We start from the raw sequence: 22,045 nt of genomic DNA, 5'->3' as shown, positions 1-22,045 counted from the left end.
GAGAATAGGTACGATTATGTATGTTCAGCAACAGGTCATAACCGCTAAACGATTTTTAAAACGTTTAATAACAACAATGCATTACATACAGTTATATACACCAATTAACATATACACACAGAGCTTAAAAATAAAAAGGAATAAAATCAGAAAGTTCTTACTTAGTTAGCTGAGCAGTCCATTTGAAGAATGAAGAAAAAGAGTCCAGTTTAAAAGTAGGCATTAAGGTTAAAAGTCCTTGAACACAGCATGCGTCGATTCTCCTTGAACGCATGCCTGGACTTGCCTGGTCGATGGAATTTGGAGAACTGGGTGGGTTTGGTCCCGCCCCACTTTTATAGGACCTGAGTTTTGGGCTGTCACTACCTGGAAAGTAGGTGTGCTTAAGGCGGGGTTACCTCCTAATCAGCAGGTTGCTGCCCCCCAGACTCAGAGCAAAAAATGTACTAATTATTAATAATCTGTGTGACTCCGCCCCAGATTGGCGCATCGCAAATCCGAGACTATATTCATAAGCGGTCTGCGACCCGGTATAAAATGAGGCTAGACATGCCTATTCTATCGCATTTGCTCTACGCAGGCCGGATAAAGCCGTTTCTCTACTGATTCCTAACAGCTAGAAAATTGTAATTCAGGTGAATGATAGAACTGATTTCTAGGTATCAGAAAATGTAATTTTTGTCTTGCTGGGCCAAACCTATTTTGAATTATTAATAAATTAAAGTTTCCTTTGTTTGAGTCTATGAGTTTGGAGGGAATCTCTTATCTTACTGGTTCGAGCTGGCTTTCTTTTGGGAGAGGGCTGAAGCAGGAAATGGTCCTCGGCAGGAGGTCAGCCAGGCGTGAAATTCCTTTCCATGTTATCAGGACACTGGATATGGGGTGAGGGGACTTTGGGCTTTCAGTGGAAGAGAGCATTTATTTATTTAAATTATGTGTTCTGGCAGTGCCAAAAGTGTGGTGTAGCACTCCATTGACAAGATCAAGGTCAGAGCTCTGTAAAGGTGAACAAATGTTAAAGGATATCTGAGGTAAAAATAAACTGATGAGAAATACAATTGTATCTATCCTCCTTGTCCTAAAAATGACTTTTTTAGATATCCCACAGTTTTATTTTATATTTAAATCTAGTTTTTACTGTTTCATTGTCTCTGCTCAATGACACCTTCATTGAAGTATACCAGAGCTCAAATCTATGAATGAATGACCCTTTTTATATCTTTCCTGCTCTCAGAAGCCATTTACTGACAGGAAAGTGTTTTATGGATGTAATTACTTATCAGAGAGGGTTATGCTATAGTCTGACCTAGTCCGACCCGGTCCCGACCCAGACAGAAACTGTCACTTGCATACCTGATGTTTAACTCTTTCAGGCAGAAAAAGAAAGAAGCGAGAGAAAAAAAAACACAGCTTAGTTATTTGTGTGCTTGGCACTGTACATACACATGTCTATCTCATCACGTCACATGTCACCTCGGTTGTCCTTTAACCACTTATCCCACCAATACAGTATATCTACATCCTCTGTGACATCATCAAAGCCACAAGGACGTAGATATACGATTTCCCCTGCAGCCCAGCTGTGCCCCCTGCACTTTCAGCCGGTGCATTAATTGGTGAAAGTGAACATGTTCACTTTTAGCCAATTATACGCCCCCGCGGATGAATGATCGCTGTTGCCAACTGCAGCGATCCTTCATCTCTCCCTTTCGGTGGCCATATTGCTTAACCACTTGAGGACCATGGGCTTTACCCCCCTTAAGGACCAGGCACTTTTTTTCCATTCAGACCACTGCAGCTTTCACGGTTTATTGCTCACTCATACAACCTACCACCTAAATGAATTTTGGCTCCTTTTCTTGTCACTAATAAAGCTTACTTTTGGTGCTATTTGATTGCTGCTGCGATTTTTACTTTTTATTATATTCATCAAAAAAGACATGAATTTTGTCAAAAAAATGATTTTTTTAACTTTCTGTGCTGACATTTTTCAAATAAAGTAAAATTTCTGTATACATGCAGCGCAAAAAATGTGGACAAACATGTTTTTGATTTTAAAAAAAACCATTCAGCCTATATTTATTGGTTTGGGTAAAAGTTATAGCGTTTACAAACTATGGTGCAAAAAGTGAATTTTCCCATTTTCCAGCATCTCTGACTTTTCTGAGCACCTGACATGTTTCATGAGGGGCTAGAATTCCAGGATAGTATAAATACCCCCCAAATGACCCCATTTTGGAAAGAAGACATCCCAAAGTATTCACTGAGAGGCAGGGCCGGGCCGAGGCATAGGCTGGAGAGGCTCCAGCCTCAGGGCGCAGTGTAGGAGGGGGCGCAGAATTCATTCAGCTGTCATTCCTAATTGTGTTTGAAGCAGAAAGAAATAAGAAAAGGGGATACATGGCAGTGACTGCAAGCCAGATAACTAGATATTAAGGTGTTGGGGAGGTTGTGGGCCCATGGGGGCCTCTTAGTCTAATAGCAATCAGTGTGTGACGGCTGGGGTGGCAGGGATGGAGGGGCGCACTTTGGTGTCTCAGCCTTGGGTGCTGGAGGACCTTGTCCCGGCTCTGCTGAGAGGCATAGTGAGCTCATAGAAGATATTATTTTTTGTCACAAGTAAGCGGAAAATGACACTTTGTGACAAAAAAAAAGAAAAAAAAAAGTTTCCATTTCTTCTAACTTGCGACAAAAAAAAAAATGAAATCTGCCACGGAATCACTATGCTCCTCTCTGAATACCTTGAAGTGTCTACTTTCCAAAATGGGGTCATTTGTGGGGTGTGTTTACTGTCCTGACATTTTGGGGGTGCTAAATTGTAAACACCCCTGTAAAGCCTAAAGGTGCTCATTGGACTTTGGGCCCCTTAGCGCAGTTAGGCTGCAAAAAAGTGCCACACATGTGGTATTGCCGTACTCAGGAGAAGTAGTATAATGTGTTTTGGGGTGTATTTTTATACATACCCATGCTGGGTGGGAGAAATATCTCTGTAAATGACAATTGTTTGATTTTTTTTTTTACACACAATTGTCCATTTACAGAGATATTTCTCCCACTCAGCATGGGTATGTGTAAAAATACACCCCAAAACACATTATACTACTTCTCCTGAGTACAGCGATACCACATGTGTGGCACTTTTTTGCACCCTAACTGCGCTAAGGGGCCCAAAGTCCAATGAGTACCTTTAGGATTTCACAGGTCATTTTTGTTTCAAGACTACTCCTCACGGTTTAGGGCCCCTAAAATGCCAGGGCAGTATAGGAACCCCACTAATGACCCCATTTTAGAAAGAAGACACCCCAAGGTATTCCGTTAGGAGTATGGCGAGTTCATAGAAGATTTTATTCTTTGTCGCAAGTTAGCGGAAATTGATTTTAATTGTTTTTTTTTCACAAAGTGTCATTTTCCGCTAACTTGTGACAAAAAATAAAATCTTCTATGAACTCACCATACTCCTAACGGAATACCTTGGGGTGTCTTCTTTCTAAAATGGATAAGGGGGGTCTGAGGGCAATCTAAGCGTGTAGGCGGGTGATTGGGTGCCCGCAAGGGGCAGATTAGGGTCTGATCTGATGGGTAACAGTGACAGGTGGTGATAGGGGGTGATTGATGGGTAATTAGTGGGTGTTTAGGGTAGAGAACAGATGTAAACACTGCACTTGGGAGGTGATCTGACGTCGGATCTGCGGGCGATCTATTGGTGTGGGTGGGTGATCAGATTGCCCGCAAGGGGCAGGTTAGGGGCTGATTGATGGGTGGCAGTGACAGGGGGTGATTGATGGGTGATTGACAGGTGATCAGCGGGATAGATGCATACAGTACACAGGGGGGGGGGGGGCTGGGGGGGGGGGTCTGGGGAGAATCTGAGGGGTGGGGGGGTGATCAGGAGGGAGCAGGGGGCAGTTTAGGGAATAAAAAAAAAATAGCGTTGACAGATAGTGACAGGGAGTGATTGATGGGTGATTAGGGGGGTGATTGGGTGCTGACAGTGGTCTGGGGGTTGGGCAGGGGGGGGTCTGAGGGGTGCTGTGGGCGATCAGGGGGCAGGGGGGGGGGAAATCAGTGTGCTTGGGTGCAGACTAGGGTGGCTGCAGCCTGCCCTGGTGGTCCCTCGGACACTGGGACCACCAGGGCAGGAGGCAGCCTGTATAATACACTTTGTATACATTACAAAGTGTATCATACACTTTGTATGCGGCGATCGGGGTGCTAGTAACCCGCCGGCGCTTCCGAACGGCCGGCGGGTTACAGCGCGAGGGGGGCGGAGCCAGTCGCCGGCGGCCGATCATGCCCCTACAAGGACCGACGCCTCTGTGCATGCGGCGGTCCTTGCGGGATCCACTTTCCGGCCGCCCCTGTGCAGTGGGCGGTCGGTAAGTGGTTAAAAAAGTACCTGCAAGCAGCCTCTCTCACCTCACCTCATTCCAGCGATCAGTCTGCAGCCCGAGCCTCCATTCCCGTAATGCTGAATATCCGGGTTCCGGATTGATGACGTCATCAAGCCGGGACCCAGATGTTCGGCATCACAGGGCTGCATGCAGAGCGGGGATTGGTGGCTCTGGCTGCAGGCTGATCGCTGGAATGAGATAAGGTGAGTGAGGCTGTTTGCTGATCATGTTTTATAACGATGTGGCCACGGAGGGGGCTGCTGGGGGGCACATCTGGCTATCCATCCTGGGGGTGCGTGGATCCCTAGTGGGGGGTGGGTGAAATGCGAAGCTGGGGGGGTAAAATAAATGGGGCCACAGCCATACATTTTCATTGGAAAATGTTATATTGGGGGCACATCTGGCTATAAGGGGGGGGGGGAGGGCTAATCCTGTGTGCACACGCTAATCCTAGGGGCAGATCTGGCTATAATGGGGAACCACTATCCCATTTGGCTATAATGAGGGATAGTAATTCTAGGGGCGCATCTGTCTATCTATACTAGGGGGGTGCCAAATGCAAAGACACATCTAGCTGTACTGGGGGTGACCGATATTGGGGACACATCTGGCTATACGGGGGGGGGGGGGCTGATGCTGGGGACACATCTGGCTATCTGTACTGAGGGACATAATACTGGTGGCATGGTTTTGTCTACTGTGGAACTTTTTTTTTAAACTGAATAGGTGAAAACTGAGAAATAATGCATTTTGTTTTATTTTTTCCCATTAAAATGCATAGAAAACAATTTTAATATTGCGAGAAAACACCCCCAAATGAAAGTCCAGTTTGTCTTGTAAAAAACGATATAGGTATGTATTATTTAGGTGTCATGAGTAGGGATAAAGTTATTGCTGATTAAATAGGGACATAGCTAAAACGTCAAAACTGCTCTGGTCCATTAGGGGAAATCAAGGTCTGGATGCGAAGTGGCTAAGGCTGTTGTTTGCGAAAAGGATGATTGTTAACAACCAGAAATCTGGTGGAAGATTAGATTTGTGTGTGAAGAGGCAAACAGACAAGACAGAACTGACAGGGTAGTAACGCTAAAAGAGGCCATACATCAGGCAACTTGGTCGATGATCCGATTTGATTAGTATAATCGAATTGGATGAAAATCGGTGCCACCAAGTGCAACCCCGATTGACATTGCAACCAATTTTGGACCGAAATTGGTCGCATTAATCGACTGGACATGCTGCAAGATGTAGGACCAACTTGCTTGATCTGGTGCGCAGTGGTAAGGGGACGAGCAATGAACACGATGAAACCCTTCTAATGTTCAATGTGCCCCCCCCCAGTGCCCAGTGCACTATACATTACCTGTCCTTGTCAGCTGCCTGTCCGCGGCTGGTTCTGGAGGCCATCCTCTGTCCATATATACGCCCCACATGGTTGCTGGAGCAACGTGGGCACGTGTGTGACATCACATGCGCGCCCACGGGTACACTGGAAACCACGTGAGGAGTGCGTATGGATGAAGGACGGCACCCGGAGCCTCCGGCAGACAAACGGCTAACACAAGGGGGGGCACAGTGAACATTAGGGGGACAGCATTGGGCCGGTGAAGCGGCGGATAAGGCATCACAAGGCCAATTCTGGATTGATTTCACGTAGAATTGATCAGGAATCAGCCTGCAGTGTATGGGCAGCCGACATATCTCTCTCTAATCAGATTCAATTAGAGAGAGATTTGTCTGTTGGTCGAATCTGCCCATCATCATGGCTACCTTAACCACTTTACCACCGCGCGTACGGATTTCTCCGCCCCTTTTTCCATCCTTTCACCCCCAGGGACGGAGAAATCCGTACTTTGCGCATTCCCGCCGCTGTCCGCGCTCCCGCTCGTAAACACGCCGCCCGCCGCTAGTAAACACGCCGCCGCCCGCTCGCCCAGAGATCAACGAACGGGAAAATCCATTCCCGTTCGTTGATCTAAGCCCCGCAATGACCTGCTGCCGCTCGGCTGAGCAGCGCGATCATTGTGAAAAAATAACAAAGTCCCAGCCTCTTTCTACTTCCTGCAAGCGTCCGGAAGGACGCTTGCAGGTCGCATGAAACAAATTGGTAATGTTGCCATCTTGTGGCCAAATAGTAAAACTACACCCTAACCATTTTTTACACACAAATAAACTTGTTTTACACAAAAAATTAACTCCTTACCTCCCACACTCCCCAATTTTTATTTTTTTGTAATTAAAAAAAAAATAAAAAATTTACAATAAAAAAAAAAACATAAATAGTTACCTTAGGGACTGAACTTTTTAAATATTTATGTCAAGAGGGTATAACACTGTTACTTTATAAACTATGGGCTTGTAATTAGGGATGGACGCAAAACTGAAAAAAATGCACCTTTATTTCCAACTAAAATATTGGCGGCAAACATTGTGATAGGGACATAATTTAAACGGTTTTATAACCGGGATAAATAGGCATATACATTTAATGGGTTTTAATTACAGTAGCATGCATTATTTAAAAACTATAAAGGCCGAAAACTGAAAAATAATACATTTTTTCCCACATTTTTTCCTATTTTCCCATTAAAACACATTTAGAATAAAATTATTCTTGGCATAATGTCCCACCTAAAGAAAGCCTAATTGGTGGCAAAAAAAACAAGATATAGTTTATTTCATTGCGATAAGTAATGATAAAATTATAGACGAATGAATGGAAGGAGCGCTGAAAGGTGAAAATTGCTCTGGTGGTCAGGGGGTAAAACCCCTCAGTTGGGAAGTGGTTAAAGAGAATCTGTATTGTTAAAATCACACAAAAGTAAACATACCAGTGCGTTAGGGGACATCTCCTATTCCCCTTTGTCACAATTTCGCCGCTCCTCGCCGCATTAAAAGTGGTTAAAAACAGTTTTAAAAAGTTTGTTTATAAACAAACAAAATGGCCACCAAAACAGGAAGTAGGTTGATGTACAGTATGTTCACACATAGAAAATACATCCATACACAAGCAGGCTGTATACACCCTTCCTTTTGAATCTCAAGAGATCATTGTGTGTTTCTTTCCCCCTTCTGCTCTCATGCGCTGAAGTTTCAGGCTGCTCTTTTCTTCCTGCAAACAGCTTTGCCTTTGTCTGTAATTCCTCAGTATGTGAAAGCCCAGCCAGCTCAGAGGATGATTTATCCAGCTTGTAAAAGATAAGAGAGAAGAGAGAAGCTGCACTAATCTAAATAATACACAGGCAGTGTGCATAGAGGGGCTTGGAAGAGGAGTTCATAGCAGAACCACAACACTGAAGAACTTAGCAGCCTTCCAGACACAGGCCGACAAGTCTGACAGGGGAAAGATACATTGATTTATTACAGAGACTGTGATAGTAGAAAGAGCTGCAGTAAGCCAGAACACATTAGAATAGCTTTAGGAACTTGTAGGATGATAAAAAACAGGATGCAATTTTTGTTACGGAGTCTCTTTAATGAGAAACTGTGACCAAGAATTGAACTTCATCCCAATCAGTAGCTGATATCACCTTTTACATGAGAAATCTATTCCTTTTCACAAACGGATCATCAGGGGGCTCTGTATGGCTGATATTGTGTTAAAACCCCTCCCACAAGAAACTCTGAGGACCATGGTCCTGGCAGTTTCCTGTCTGTGAACTTTGTTGCATTGTGGGAAATAGCTGTTTACATCTGTTTCCAACTGCCAAAAAAGCAAGTAGCAAAAAAGCCAGCAGTAAAAATGTCACCATGTGATAAATGTCAGAATTTAACTCAGGGATTTAAAAGGTTTTACAATGGGCAAACACTGACTAAATCATTTATACATAATTATTGTAAAAATGAAGCACTTTTTTATTACATTATTTTCACTGGAGTTCCTCTTTAAGTACACATGCTAGATGACACAGCATCAAGTGACCGAACCCAAATGCATAGTTCCCCAACTCATCCTGCGTGCCGGAAGCTGCTCTGTGGTGCCTTGTGCCATTGGCACAAATTATTTAATTAAAGGGGCACTATGGCGAAAAATTGTAGAATTTAAAATATGTGCAAACATATACAAATAAGAAGTACGTTTTTTCCAGAGTAAAATGAGCCATAAATTACTTTTCTCCTATGTTGCTGTCACTTATATGTGGTAATAGAAATCTGACCGAAGCGACAGGTTTTGGACTAGTCCATCTCTTTATAGGGGATTCTCAGGGATATATTTATTTTTAAAAGCACTTAGTGAATGGCAGTTGCTCTGTCCAAATGCCAAAAAATTGTGCAGTGAGCAGGGAAGCTGGCCAGCAACATTGTTTAAATCCTTTTTAGGGAATATCTTTAACAAGAATAAAAGTCTTGCTGAGAATCCCCTATAAAAAAAATGGACTAGTCCAAAACCTGTCACTTCTGTCAGATTTCTACTGCCTACTGTAAGTGACAGCAACATAGGAGAAAAGTCATTTATGGCTCATTTTGCTCTCAAAAAAATTACTTCTTATTTCTTTATGTTTGCACATATTTTACATTTTACAATTTTTCGCTATTGTGCCCCTTTAAGAAAAAAAGGAATCAGAAGCGCTATGATTCCAGTTTCTGATGTCCGTTTTATAAGCTTGCTGTTTTCTTAATTGAATATTGAGAAATTTGTTTCACAGAATGGAAAATATTGCTACAATCAGAATACGCCAGTAAGTACAGAATTTTAAGCAGACAGACAGGGAAATGTGCCAATATGACTTCTATCATTTGGAAACAATTTTGCAATAATAGTTTTGATAATAGCATACCTTTAGCAGATATGGTATTGTGACTTCTGTCATTTTGATTAGGGATTGTCAATGAGACGCAAATAATTCTGAGTTGGTGTATGGCAATAATCATTGTGTATGCAAATGTTTGCAGTTTGAAAAAATTGACCAATCAAATGCCACCTCAGTAGGATTTGATTTGTCCGCTTTAAAACAGCATGCATTTGCATAATTCTGCATAGGAATTATTTGCATCTACATTGAGCATCCCTTGTTTTGTTGCTAGCATACCTATTAATTACGTTAATTTTTCTGACTTACTTTTCTTAGCTTCAGTAAACATCAACGCTATTAGGATAAAATCTCTGCTTGATATTCCAAGCAAACTGGAAGAATACTTCTTAAGAGGATATGTGGCTGCAGCAGTTCATCCAATTATTATATCTAGTGGTCATAGAAGACATTTACCTATTAGTTACTTGTATCGAGTAGTACTATATCGACTTAAATTAAGGTAAGCTATATGTTCATTATCTACCAGATTTCGTTGCCTTTTTCTTGTAAAGGATATTTATTGCAATTCATTTGACAACAGTTTACATCATATGTGAAAGTACCTAGACCAGGTCAGACAACTGGGGTAATTGGTTTCCATAATAATAGCATCTTCCATGGAGTGATAATATCAGAACATATTGGATACTGGTTCTACAGGGTGGGCCATTTATATGGATACACCTTAATAAAATAGGAATGGTTGGTGATAAAGTAGTCAGAAACTTGTAAATAACGAATGAAAGAATAAAGTTACGTTAAAACCAAGCACACCATTATTTTTCTTGGGAAATTCCCAATAAGTTTGATGTGTCACATGACCCCTTTGAATCCAACAAAAGTTGGATTCAAAATGGCCGACTTCAAAATGGCCACCATGGTCACCACCCATCTTGAAAAGTTTCCCCCCCTCACATATACTAATGTGCCAAACCAGGAAGTTAATATCACCAACCATTCCCATTTTATTAAGGTGTACCCATATAAATGGCCCACCCTGTATTTATGACTCTAAAATGTGAGTGAAACTAACAGATATAAGTACAATTTCTTAATCAACATAAAAGGAGAAGACATCTTGGCCCTTATTTAATTGGCTGTTTCTCCTGAGTTTTCCTCTTCTCTTTAAAATAACATCTCAGTACTTTGCAATTGAAAAAGTACTAAAATTATTTGAAAAAGTACTGATAAAATTATGTTCTTGCTTGCTGGTGGCTTTAAGGGCATTTCATTGATATGGTATGAAAATATTACATACATTGCTGCTTATTTATCCTCCAGAGAAATAACGACAGACTGAAAAACAAAGCAGATCGAGAGCCCCAATACTGCAGTATGTCAAACCAATTGGTCATAAGAGTAAATATATGAGAATATACTCACAAAGGTGGGTTACCTCTGGTAACCACTCAGTAGGCAGGTGGGGAGTAGAGATGTGAGCGAACAGTTCGCCCGCGAATCTCTATGTGACCGTGCTACTTCCGGGTCACTATGACCCGTAGTAGTACGGCTGCACTGGGCCAGCGGTGCGCGTCTTTGATCACGCGCCCGTTGCCGGACATCACTCATGATGTCACGCATATGCGCAGAAAGTGCCCAGCAACAGGCACGCGATCAAGGACACGCACCGCTGGCCCAGTGCAGTTGTACTACTCCGGGTTATAGCGACCCCAAAGTAGTAAAGGGTGAGGGATTCTCCGACATCTCTAGTGGGGAGATTAGATCCGACTTCACTCGGGTTAAAAATGTCATTCTCCATAGATGTAGAAAAAAGGGGGTAACACCCCTCCACCAAGGGCAGACACTCAGAATAGATAGTTGTTCAAAATTGTTGTAACTATTTTATCCTTATCTGGCACCTCCGTTTTGAACAATTGTTTATGATGACAGACTGATGTTTTAACAGGAGTAAAGAAAACTTTCCATTTGCTTCAAATTTTGAACAGGTCACAAGATTTCTGAGGGCCCATTCACACTTGAGCGATTAGCGGGCGATTCCCACTAATCGCTAAAGCGCTAGTGCTATTTTATCCTATGGCAGTGTTCTCACTGCCGCGATTGGCGCTAATCGCAGGCATTTTGCGATTAGCGGCAATTGCAAAATGAATCGCGGAAGTGTCCAGTGATTTTATCGTACTAATCTAATTAATTTATCGCACTAATTAAGTAAAATCACTTGCACAAAATGCTAGCGCTAAGCGCTAGTGTTTTGCGCTATTAGATGTGAATGGGGCCTGAATGTCATTGCTGATAAAATCTGCTAGAGCAGATAATTTGCTATTGGTTTAGTGTTCTTCTGGATTATATGTAACTAGCTGACCCGCGGCGTAGCATACACCGAGCTGGAGGGGATAGCAGACAGGAAGGGGGTATTGAGCACAGCGGCGGGGAGGGGTCCACCTGGGTCCCTCATCTGCACTCCCACTCTAGCTTAAGTTCAGCAGCAGCCGCCGCAATAAGTAAGAGGCAGTGGGCGGGGATGACTCACCTCTTCCACGTTCCAGCGTGCGTTCCACTGTCGTCACTCCCTGCAATGCCGCCCACTGTATTGTAAGTGGATGGCATTGCAGGAAATGATGACAGCGGAACGCACGCTGTAACGCGGAAGAGGTGAGTCATCCCCGCCCACTGCCTCTTACTAATTGCGACGGCTGCTGCTGTGCCCAATACCCCCTTCCTGCCCGCTACCCCCTCCAGCTCGGTGGCAAGTGTAGGATCGCCCCTGGGGGCAGGGAGCTATTTCTTCTTCTTGCTTGGACTAGCCCCTTCTTCTTGCTTGGACCGGCCCTGGGGGCAGGGCGCTACTTCTTCTTGCTTGAAGGTTGAGGCACTTACTCTATTATATATATAGATCTTTGCTTTCAAGTAGATCTGAAGTCTTAACACACAATCTTTATACAGTATATTCATTCAACACTGCACATTATTACATGCAGTGGCAAAATGATTTTAACCTTGGACTCGGGTTCTTCCATCAAATGTTTCTTCTGTCCGCTTAAACCTTTTTTCCTGTATTGATTAGGGTGAACCTAATCAAATTACAAGACCACTCTTAACCACTTGAGGATTGCAGTGTTAAACCCCCCTAAAGACCAGGCCATGTTTCTGTAAATGGGCGACTGCAGCTTTAAGGCCTCGCTGCAGGGCCGCACAACTCAGCACACAAGTGATTCCCCCCCCCCTTTTCTCCCCACCAACAGAGCTTTCTGTTGGTGGGGTCTGATCGCTCCCCCAGTGTTTATTTTTAATAAATATTTATGTTCTTTATTTTTGAATAAATGTGTGTATTTTTTTCTACTCCCACCTCCCTTCCTCCCCCCACCAGCCAATCAGTGCGATCGGCTGTCATAGGATTCAGCCACTGACAGCGGATCGCTGTGGTGCCTCACAGGGGGATAGCCGTGTCACACAGCTGTCCCCAGTACAGCGCTACCTTAGATCGCATTGCTGTACAACAAAAAAGGACAACGGTTTCGCCATCTAACAGTCTCCCAGTGGCGATCGCCGCTGGGAGACTGAAGGCAGAGCAGAGCTCCGTCATCAAAGTGGGGATGCACGCACTCCCCCAAACCACGCCCCAAGGACCTTCTGCCAATCGACAAGTAGTGAAAGAGGAACTTTAACAAAGGTTTGAACTTCATTCCAATCATTTGGTTGGTGATACCCCCTTTCCTATGAGAAAACTTTACCTTTTCTCGAATAGATCATCAAAGGGGTCTGTATGGCTGATATTGGGGTGATGTCCTGACCATGGTCCTGACAGTTTACTGTCTGTGAACCTCGTTGCAGTGTGGGAAATACCAGCCCTTTCCAACTGCCAAGCAAGCAATATCTGCCTCTGCGCATAGTTACATAGTTATTTGGGTTGAAAAAAGACATACATCCATCAAGTTCAACCAGAGAACAAAGTACAACACCAGCCTGCTCCCTCACATATCCCTGTTTAGCCAGAGGAAGGTGAAAAACCCTTACAAGGCATGGTCCAATTAGCCCCAAAAGGGAAAAAATTCCTTCCCGACTCCAGATGGCAATTAGATAAAATCCCCGGATCAACATCACTGGGCATTACCTAGTAATTGTAGCCATGGATGCCTTTCAACGCAAGGAAAGCATCTAAGCCTCCTTTAAATGCAGGTATAGAATTTGCCATAACAATAAGATAACAGAGGCGCCAAAAGGATAAAAGGGACTAAATGAGCTTAAAAACCAATTTGGTAATAGAGGAGGCAGTGGTGGACTTACCCCCTCCAAGCAGAACACACAGAGGCGCTCAGCTTTGATGTTACTAGCAGATGCTTTTTTACTCCTATCTGTATTGCCTGACGAAGCGGGTTTAATCTACAAAACGCATTGCACTTTATTTTGGAGTAACCAATAAAAGTTTTTTGACTGAAAATCTACAGTCGTGTGTTCTGCTTGGAGGGGGTAAGTCCACCACTTCCTCCTCTATTACCAAAATGATTTTTAAGCTTATTTAGTCCCTTTCATCCTTTTGGCGCCTCTGTTATCTTATTGCTACATTGAGTCCACCCTAGGTGGAGGGTTGTACCCACTTCCTTCTTCTACTACAGAGAGTGAATTCTTAACCCTGATTGGGGTCAGGACAATCTCCCCACCTGCCTTGACAGTGGTTGCCTAATGATAACCCTGGTTTGTGAGTATTACATTTTGAATGACTCTATAAATCTTCCATTACCAGTACATACTACACTATATTGGGCTCTTGGTGTTCTCTTCTTCTCAGAATTTGCCATAACTACTTCCTGTGGCAATACATTCTACATCTTAATCACTCTTACTGTAAAGAACCCTTTCCTAAATAAATGGCTAAAACGTTTTTCCTCCATGCGCAGATCATGTCCTCTAGTCCTTTGAGAAGGCCTAGGGATAAAAACCTCATCCACCAAGCTTTTATATTACCCTCTGATGTATTTATACATGTTAATTAAATCCCCTCTAAGGTGTCTTTTTCTCTAGACTAAATAAACCCAGTTTATCTAACCTTTCTTGGTAAGTGAGACCTTCCATCCCATGTATCAATTATGTTGCTCGTCTCTGCACCTGCTCTAAAACTGCAATATCTTTCCTGTAATGTGGTGCCCAAAACTGAATTCCATATTCCAGATGTGGCCTTACTAGAGAGTTAAACAGGGGCAATATTATGCTAACATCTCGAGTTTTTATTTACCTTTAAATGCATCCCAAAATTTTATTAGCTTTAGCTGCAGCGGCTTGGCATTGAATACGATTATTTCACTTGTTGTCGATGAGTACTCCTAAGTCCTTCTCCAAGTTTGATGTCCCCAACTGTATCCCATTTATTTTGTATGGTGCTAGACCATTGGTACGACCAAAATGCATGACTTTACATTTTTAAACATTGAATTTCATCTGCCATTTATGTGCCCATATAGCCATCTTATCCAGATCCTGTTGCAATATGTCACTATCTTCCTGAGAGTTGATGATTCTGCACAAATAGCAACATTGCTTTTTACTGCATCTACTAGGTCATTAATAAATAAATTGAAGAGCACTGGACCCAGTACAAAGCCCTGTGGGACCCCACTGCTAACAGTCACCCATTTTGAGTATGATCCATTGACCACAACACTTTGTTTTCTGTCCATTAGCCAGTTTCCTATCCATGCACACAAACTCTTCCCCAGTCCTTGCATCCTCCACTTTTGCACCAGACTTTTGTGGGGAACAGTGTCGAAGGCCTTTGCAAAGTCCAAGTATATCACATCTACAGCATTCCCAATATCCACATTAGCATTCACTACCTCATAAAAGCTGAGCATGTTAGTCAAACAGGACCTGTCTTTAGTAAACCCATGCTAATGCTGAGAAATACGATTATTTTCTACTATGACGTCATGTATAGTATCTCTTAGTAACCCTTCAAATAATTTGCATACAACTGATGTTAAGCTTACAGGTCTATAATTTACTGGATCTGATTTTTTTGCTCTTCTTAAATAATGGGAAAACGTGGGCTGTACGCCAATCCACTGGGACCCTGCCAGTTGAAAGAGAGTCACAAAAGATAAGATAAAGGGGTTTATCTATAACTGAACTTAATTCCCTTAGGACCCGAGGATGAATGCCATCCGGGCCAGGTGCCTTGTCTATTTTTAATTTATTTAGTCTTGCCTTCACTTCTTCCTGCGTTAAGTATTTAATATTACAATTGGAAGATTGAGACTCTTCTGCATCTGTAATTTGCAAAAGTGATGTTTCCCTTTTGAAGACAGAAGCAAAGAAAGCATTTAATAACTCTGCCTTACCTTGGTCATCTACTGTTGAGTTCCCACCCTCATCCTTTAGGAGTACTGGTAAAACTTATTCAGTTAGATTTGATATCCCTAGCAATTTGATTTTCAGCTTCAATCTTTGCCTGCCTAATTTCTTTTTTACAACTTTTATTGCACTCTTTATAATTGCTTAATGCAGCCTCGGTCCCCTCCTGTTTTAGGACCTTATAGGCATTCTTTTTCCCCTTCATTTTATCTCTAACCTTTCTATTCATCTATAGAGGCCTTTTTTTTAGTGCTAGACGTTTTGTTTCCATATGGGATATATCTACTACAATATTGATTGAGAATTAGTTTAAAAGCTTGCCATTTCCATTCAGTGTTCTCCCCTTGTAGTACATTATCCCAGTTCACCAAACTTAGTTCCTGCCTGAGTTGTTTGACGTCTGCTTTTCTAAAATTCATAGTTTTAGTGGTCCCGCTGCCTATCAGTCACCAGATCAAATGTTATTATGTTGTGATGACTATTTCCCAAATGTTCTTGAACCTGCACATTTGATACATTATCTGGTCTATTTGAAATGATCAAATCCAGTAACGCATTCCCCCTAGTTGGTTCTGTTACCATTTGAGTCAAGTAATTGTCCTGCAGTGATGGGTAGCCTCAATACCCCAGTCAATGTCTGGATAGTTGAAGTCACCCATAACTATGACCTCATTTTTACTTGCAGCTTTTTCAATCTGCTGTAGTAATTGCAGTTCTGCAGCTTCATGAATATGTGGTAGCCTGTAGCATACCCCAATAAGCAATTGGCAACCTTTATTTCCACCATGAATATTTACCCAAACAGACTCCACATCTTCGCAATCTTCATCCATCTCATCGTTCAGGACAGCTGTAAAAGAGTTCTTAACAAAGAAACCAACCCCTACACCTTTTTCCCCTGTTCTATCCTTCAACACATATTCCTCTAAATTTGCTATCCAGTCATGGCTTTCATCCATCCAGTGTCTCGGTTATTCCCACAATGTCATAGCCTTAGCCATAACTCTCAGCAATTAATATTCCGTACAGATCATCTGGCAGAACTAAAGATGTCACCACCAGTGATAAATTTCAGAATGTGAATCAGGGAGAGAAAAGATTTTACAATAGGCGAACACTGCTGAAATAATTTATAAGTGAATATCGTAAAAAATAAGCAATTTTATTCATTATGTTATTTTCACTGCAGTTCCTCTTTAAGGTTATAGTTTCCAAAACATTATTAGAATGAAATACTTAGAAATTACTGTGCCCAAAAAAACGAAATACTTGTAAACTCAATTAAAAACCACCATCATATTCTAACATATTTCTGAGTGCTCAAAAGGGAGGAGAGAGGGAATCTGGCCATCTAGTTAATATTCACCTCCCATTAGCAAAACACTATGTTAAGGAGTCTGATATAGGCCTCAATTCACTAAGATTATCTCCTGTCTTTAATAACTCTTCTAGAGTTGTTACCATGGTGATAAGGCATGTAGTATTCAGGAAACATTTTACCTCAGGCAAACCTAAAGTTAACTCTTCTGTCTTTAAGTTAACTCTTCAATCCTTAAAATAACTCCAGAGTTAAAGACAGGCTGTTCATTAACTGCATGTGAAAATAACTACAGAGGAGGTAAATTAACTACAGAGGAGGTAAATTAACTACAGAGGAGGTAACTTAACTACAAAGGGGGTAAATTAACTACAGAGGAGGTAACTTAAAGAGAACCCAAGGTGGGTTTGAAGAATGTTATCTGCATACAGAGAATGGATCTGCCTATACAGTCCAGCCTCTGTTGCTATCCCAAACCCCGCTAAGGTCCCCCTGCACTCTGCAATCCCTCATAAATCACAGCCACGCTGCTGACAAACAGCTTGTCAGAGCTGGCTGTGTTTATCTCTATAGTGTCAGTCTGCTGCTCTCCTCGCCTCCTGCAGAACTCCGGTCTCCGCCTGCATCCCTTCCCTCCCTGCTGATTGGAGGGAAGAGACGGGGGCAGGGACCGGAGCTATTCAGGAGGCGGGGGAGCAGCCGAGACTGACACTACAGATGTAAACACAGCCTCACAGCAAGGCTGTGATTTATGGGGGGTTGCAGAGTGCAGGGGGACCTTAGGGGGGTTTGGGATAGCAACAGAGGCTGGGCTGTATAGGCAGATCCAGCCTCTGTATGCAGATAACATTCTTTAAACACACCTCGGGTGAAGAGATAAGATAACTCTCTTACTTGCCTTATTATCTCCAGCATGATCTTGGTGAATTGAGGCCAGTGTCAATATCCCTGTATATAAATACTATCCTATATACTATTTATATATATAATATCCTATATAAATAGTATCCTAAGTATTATCTAATCCGTAATCTGTACAGAAAATAAAAAGGGGTGACAATATTATTTTTAACAGGAACTTACTAAATCCAGCAACGGTCATATTTTGCTAAAATCAATGTGTCAGAATCCTATCTATAGTGAAAATAGTGGCTTGCAAAAGTATTCAGCCCCCTTGAAGTTTTCCACATTTTGTCACATTACTGCCACAAACATGAATAAATTTTATTGGAATTCCACGTGAAAGACCATTACACAGTGGTGTACACGTGAGAAGTGGAACGAAAATCATACATGATTCCGAACATTTTTTACAAATAAATAACTGCAAAGTGGAGTGTGCGTAATTATTCAGCCCCCTGAGTCAATACTTTGTAGAACCACCTTTTGCTGCAATTACAGATGCCAGTCTTTTAGGGTATGTCGCGACCAGCTTTGCACATCTAGAGACTAAAATCCTTGCCCATTCTTCTTTGCAAAACAGCTCCAGCTCAGTCAGATTAGATGGACAGCGTTTGTGAACAGCAGTTTTCAGATCTTGCCATAGATTCTCGATTGGATTTAGATCTGGACTTTGACTGGGCCATTCTAACACATTAATATGTTTTGTTTTAAACCATTTCATTGTTGCCCAGGCTTTATGTTTAGGGTCGTTGTCCTGCTGGAAGGTGAACCTCCGCCCCAGTCTCAAGTCTTTTGCAGTCTCCAAGAGGTTTTCTTCCAAGACTGCCCTGTATTTGGCTCCATCCATCTTCCCTTCAACTCTGACCAGTTTCCCTGTCCCTGCTGAAGAGAAGCACACCCAGAGCATGATGCTGCCACCACCATATTTGACAGTGGGTATGGTGTGTATAGAGTGATGTGCAGTGTTAGTTTTCCACCACACATAGCGTTTTGCATTTTGGCCAAAAAGTTCCATTCTGGTCTCATCTGACCAGAGCACCTTCTTCCACATGTTTGCTGTGTCCCCCACATGGCTTGTGGCAAACTGCAAACGGGACTTCTTATGCTTTTCTGTTAACAATGGCTTTCCTCTTGCCACTCTGCCATAAAGGCCAACTCTGTACTGTGCACGACTAATAGTTGTCCTATGGACAGATTCCCCCACCTGAGCTGTAGATCTCTGCAGCTCGTCCGGAGTCACCATGGGCCTCTTGACTGCATTTCTGATCAGCGCTCTCCTTGTTCGGCCTGTGAGTTTAGGTGGACGGCCTTGTATTGGTTGGTTTACAGTTGTGCCATACTCCTTCCATTTCTGAATGATCGCTTGAACAGTGCTCCGTGGGATGTTCAAGGCTTTGGAAATCTTTTTGTAGCCTAAGCCTGCTTTACATTTCTTAATAACTTTATCCCTCACCTGTCTGGTGTGTTCTTTGGACTTCATGGTGTTGTTGCTCCCAATATTCTCTTAGACAACCTCTGAGGCCGTCACAGAGCAGCTGTATTTGTACTGACATTAGATTACACACAGGTGCACTCTATTTAGTTATTAGCACTCATCATTCAATGTCTATGGGCAACTGATTGCACTCAGACCAAAGGGGGCTGAATAATTATGCACACCCCACTTTGCAGTTATTTATTTGTAAAAAATGTTTGGAATCATCTATGACTTTTGTTCACATTTCATGTGTACACCACTTTGTATTGGTCTTTCACGTGGAATTCAAATAAAATGGATTCATGTTTTTGGCAGTAATGTGACAAAATGTGGAAAACTTCAAGGGGGCCGAATACTTTTGCAAGCCACTGTATATATATATATATATATATATATATATATATATATATATATATATATATATATATATATATATATATATATATATATATATAATATGTGTGTATTCAGCCATAACCAGGAAATAGTGGTTGGTATGTTAATTTACCATCTGAAATTAGTTTAGGAGGCGATAAATGTGACCATGGATCCATGTTTAGATAACTCTACAGTCCTGTCTTCTATTTCCTTCAGGACAATGACCAGAGCTAAAATATATTAAAAAAAAATGTATCCACTTCAATCAATAGCTAATTGGTGGATGCTAATCCATTCACAAAGGATTACTCTTTTCATCTTGCTACCCACAAAACCTATAGTTGTATTGTTGGTGTGTCCCAGAGCACAGACTTAATAGACCCCAGATCCTCACCACTGCATCCCACAAAGGATGATGGGCTGCTGCTCCTAGTGAGCATTGCACAACTTTGCAATATATACGCTAGTTTATAAGGGCAACAACTCCCAAGATCGACCATCTACCAGTGACATACAAGAGAGGAAAGCTAACTGTGGAACTAACTGCAGACCTCATAGAGTACTTGTTCCATTAGAAGGATACTTAAAATTTGATAGAAACCACAAAACAAATTGTTGCTGTCCAAAAATTGTAATAAACTTTATTGCACAAAATACATACATTGTTTTCTTTTTGTTTTCGATCTTCATGAGAATCACATGTATCACTCGTCAAAGGCTAACACATCGGTTATTAAGCCCATCAATTCTTCATGAAAGTCAAATGACTATAGGAGTGGCTTGGAGTGGTTTGTATATTAACCAGGAGGAACGTTATACAAACCACTCCTAGCCACTCCTTATTTTTGGACTGCAACAAAAAAATTGTGGTTTCTGTCAACTTTTGTGTATCCTTCTAATGCAACACGTGTTCATACTAGGCCTAGTGGATCACCCTATTAAGAATGACCCTATTTTTTGAGGAGGGGTGGGGTGTGTTTGAAAAAAAAAATTCTCCTGTATATTATATACAGTATATCATTGGAAGAGCTCATAGAGTAGACAGGCTTGGGATGAGCTGAAAACTGATCTTGTGGGAGAAGAGCAGGCATGCAGCAGGAATCATGAACTGTGAGTCAAAACAAACTATCTTTGTGACTAAAGTAACTAAAACAAGCAGCAGACAAGTCATAGTTAAGTACCAGGCCAAGGTGAGGTCAGACAGCAAGCATCAAAAGCCAGCCTCAGAGCATGAATAGTCAGAATAGTAACAGAACAAGTGGTAGAGGGGTACAGGATACAAAGCACAAGCACACAACATTGGCAAAAAAGCTGATGAGAACTGTTATCAATATCATGCTGCTCAGAGAAAGTTCTTTAATAGGCTGGTGTTGATCCAGGAATTTTATCTACCTGCCATCTGGAGTCAGATAGGCATCCTCCCTTTAGGCTAATTGGTCCAAGTCTTCTAAGATTTTTCACCTTCCTCTGGATGAACAGGGATATGTGAGGGTGCAGGCTATTAGTATACACTGTATTTTCTGGTTGAACTTGATGGATAGATGTCTTTTTTCAACCAAATTAACTATGTAACAGAAAAATTCCAAAAAAACTGGTGCCCCGGACTCCGGTATAAACTGAGCCTGATTTACTAAAGCATCTTCGGACACCTCTTGCCATCTCTACTGGGGATGCCATAAGTGGTCCACAAATCTGGACTGGCTTGATTAAAAAGTGTCTGCTATTAACCTCCTTGGCGGTAACCCCGTGTGTGACACGGGGTAAGCCGCCGGAGGGTGCCGCTCAGGCCCTGCTGGGCCGATTTACATAATTTTTTTTTGCTACACGCAGCTAGCACTTCACTAGCTGCGTCTGCATAACGATCGCCGCCGCTACCCGCCGATTCGCCGCTATCTGCCATGCCGCCCCCCCCCCCCCCGACCCCTTGCGCTGCCTGGCTAATCAGTGCCAGGCAGCGCTGAGGGGTGGATCGGAACACCCGCTGACGTCACGACGTCGATGACGTCATCGCGATCGTCGCCATGGCGACGGGGAAGCCCATACAGGGAATCCCGTTCGGAACGGGATTCCCTGCAGGGTAAAAGTGCCGGCGGCGATCGGAGGGGTGGGAGGGATAGCGAAGGGAGGGGGGAAGCATGTAGCTAGCGTTAGGCTAGTTACATGCTTTAAAAAAAAAAATTTAAAAAGTGCTGCGCTGCCCCCCTGGCGGATTTATTGTACCGCCAGGGGGGTTAAGTGATTAGGATTTGACACTCAGAACAAAGTAAGGGTTGGTGATTTGAGTTGTATAAATTAGCAGCCATGTGGTTGTAGTTGCTTGCAGCAACTATGGTATCCCTACTGGAGATGGCTAGAGGTGTCTGAAAATGCTTTTAGTACATTAGGCTCAGGGTTCAGATGTTTTGTTTTGCTTCTTCTTTCTTTTAGTTGTTAGCTGAAATGCCTTTGCAATCCAGCATAATGTTACAATAGATTTTCCATA

General features: G+C 42.5%; 1 protein-coding gene and 1 long non-coding RNA gene across 4 annotated transcripts in view; one reads left to right on the top strand and one right to left on the bottom strand.

Annotated features, from left to right (window-relative positions):
* Positions 1-12,958, bottom strand: part of LOC137524694 (uncharacterized) — an 82,957-nt gene extending 69,999 nt beyond the window's left edge. For all 3 annotated transcript variants that reach the window (XR_011022758.1, XR_011022760.1, XR_011022759.1), the window contains exons 1-2: positions 12,874-12,958; positions 9,452-9,574 (exon numbers count right to left, since the gene is read on the bottom strand). This is a non-coding gene — a long non-coding RNA (uncharacterized lncRNA). The remainder of the gene's footprint in view (positions 1-9,451; positions 9,575-12,873) is intronic.
* The window catches only part of RFTN2 (raftlin family member 2), a 135,370-nt gene that overhangs the window by 45,348 nt on the left and 67,977 nt on the right, over positions 1-22,045 (top strand). The window contains exon 2 of the mRNA XM_068244843.1: positions 9,461-9,644. Coding sequence (XP_068100944.1) covers positions 9,461-9,644 — 184 coding nt within the window. The remainder of the gene's footprint in view (positions 1-9,460; positions 9,645-22,045) is intronic.

This window comes from Hyperolius riggenbachi, chromosome 7 (genome assembly GCF_040937935.1).
Source record: "Hyperolius riggenbachi isolate aHypRig1 chromosome 7, aHypRig1.pri, whole genome shotgun sequence".
In the NCBI taxonomy this organism is placed as follows: domain Eukaryota; kingdom Metazoa; phylum Chordata; class Amphibia; order Anura; family Hyperoliidae; genus Hyperolius; species Hyperolius riggenbachi.
The sequence above is the reverse complement of the archived record's forward strand: the minus strand, read 5'-3'. Positions and strand labels throughout refer to the sequence as shown.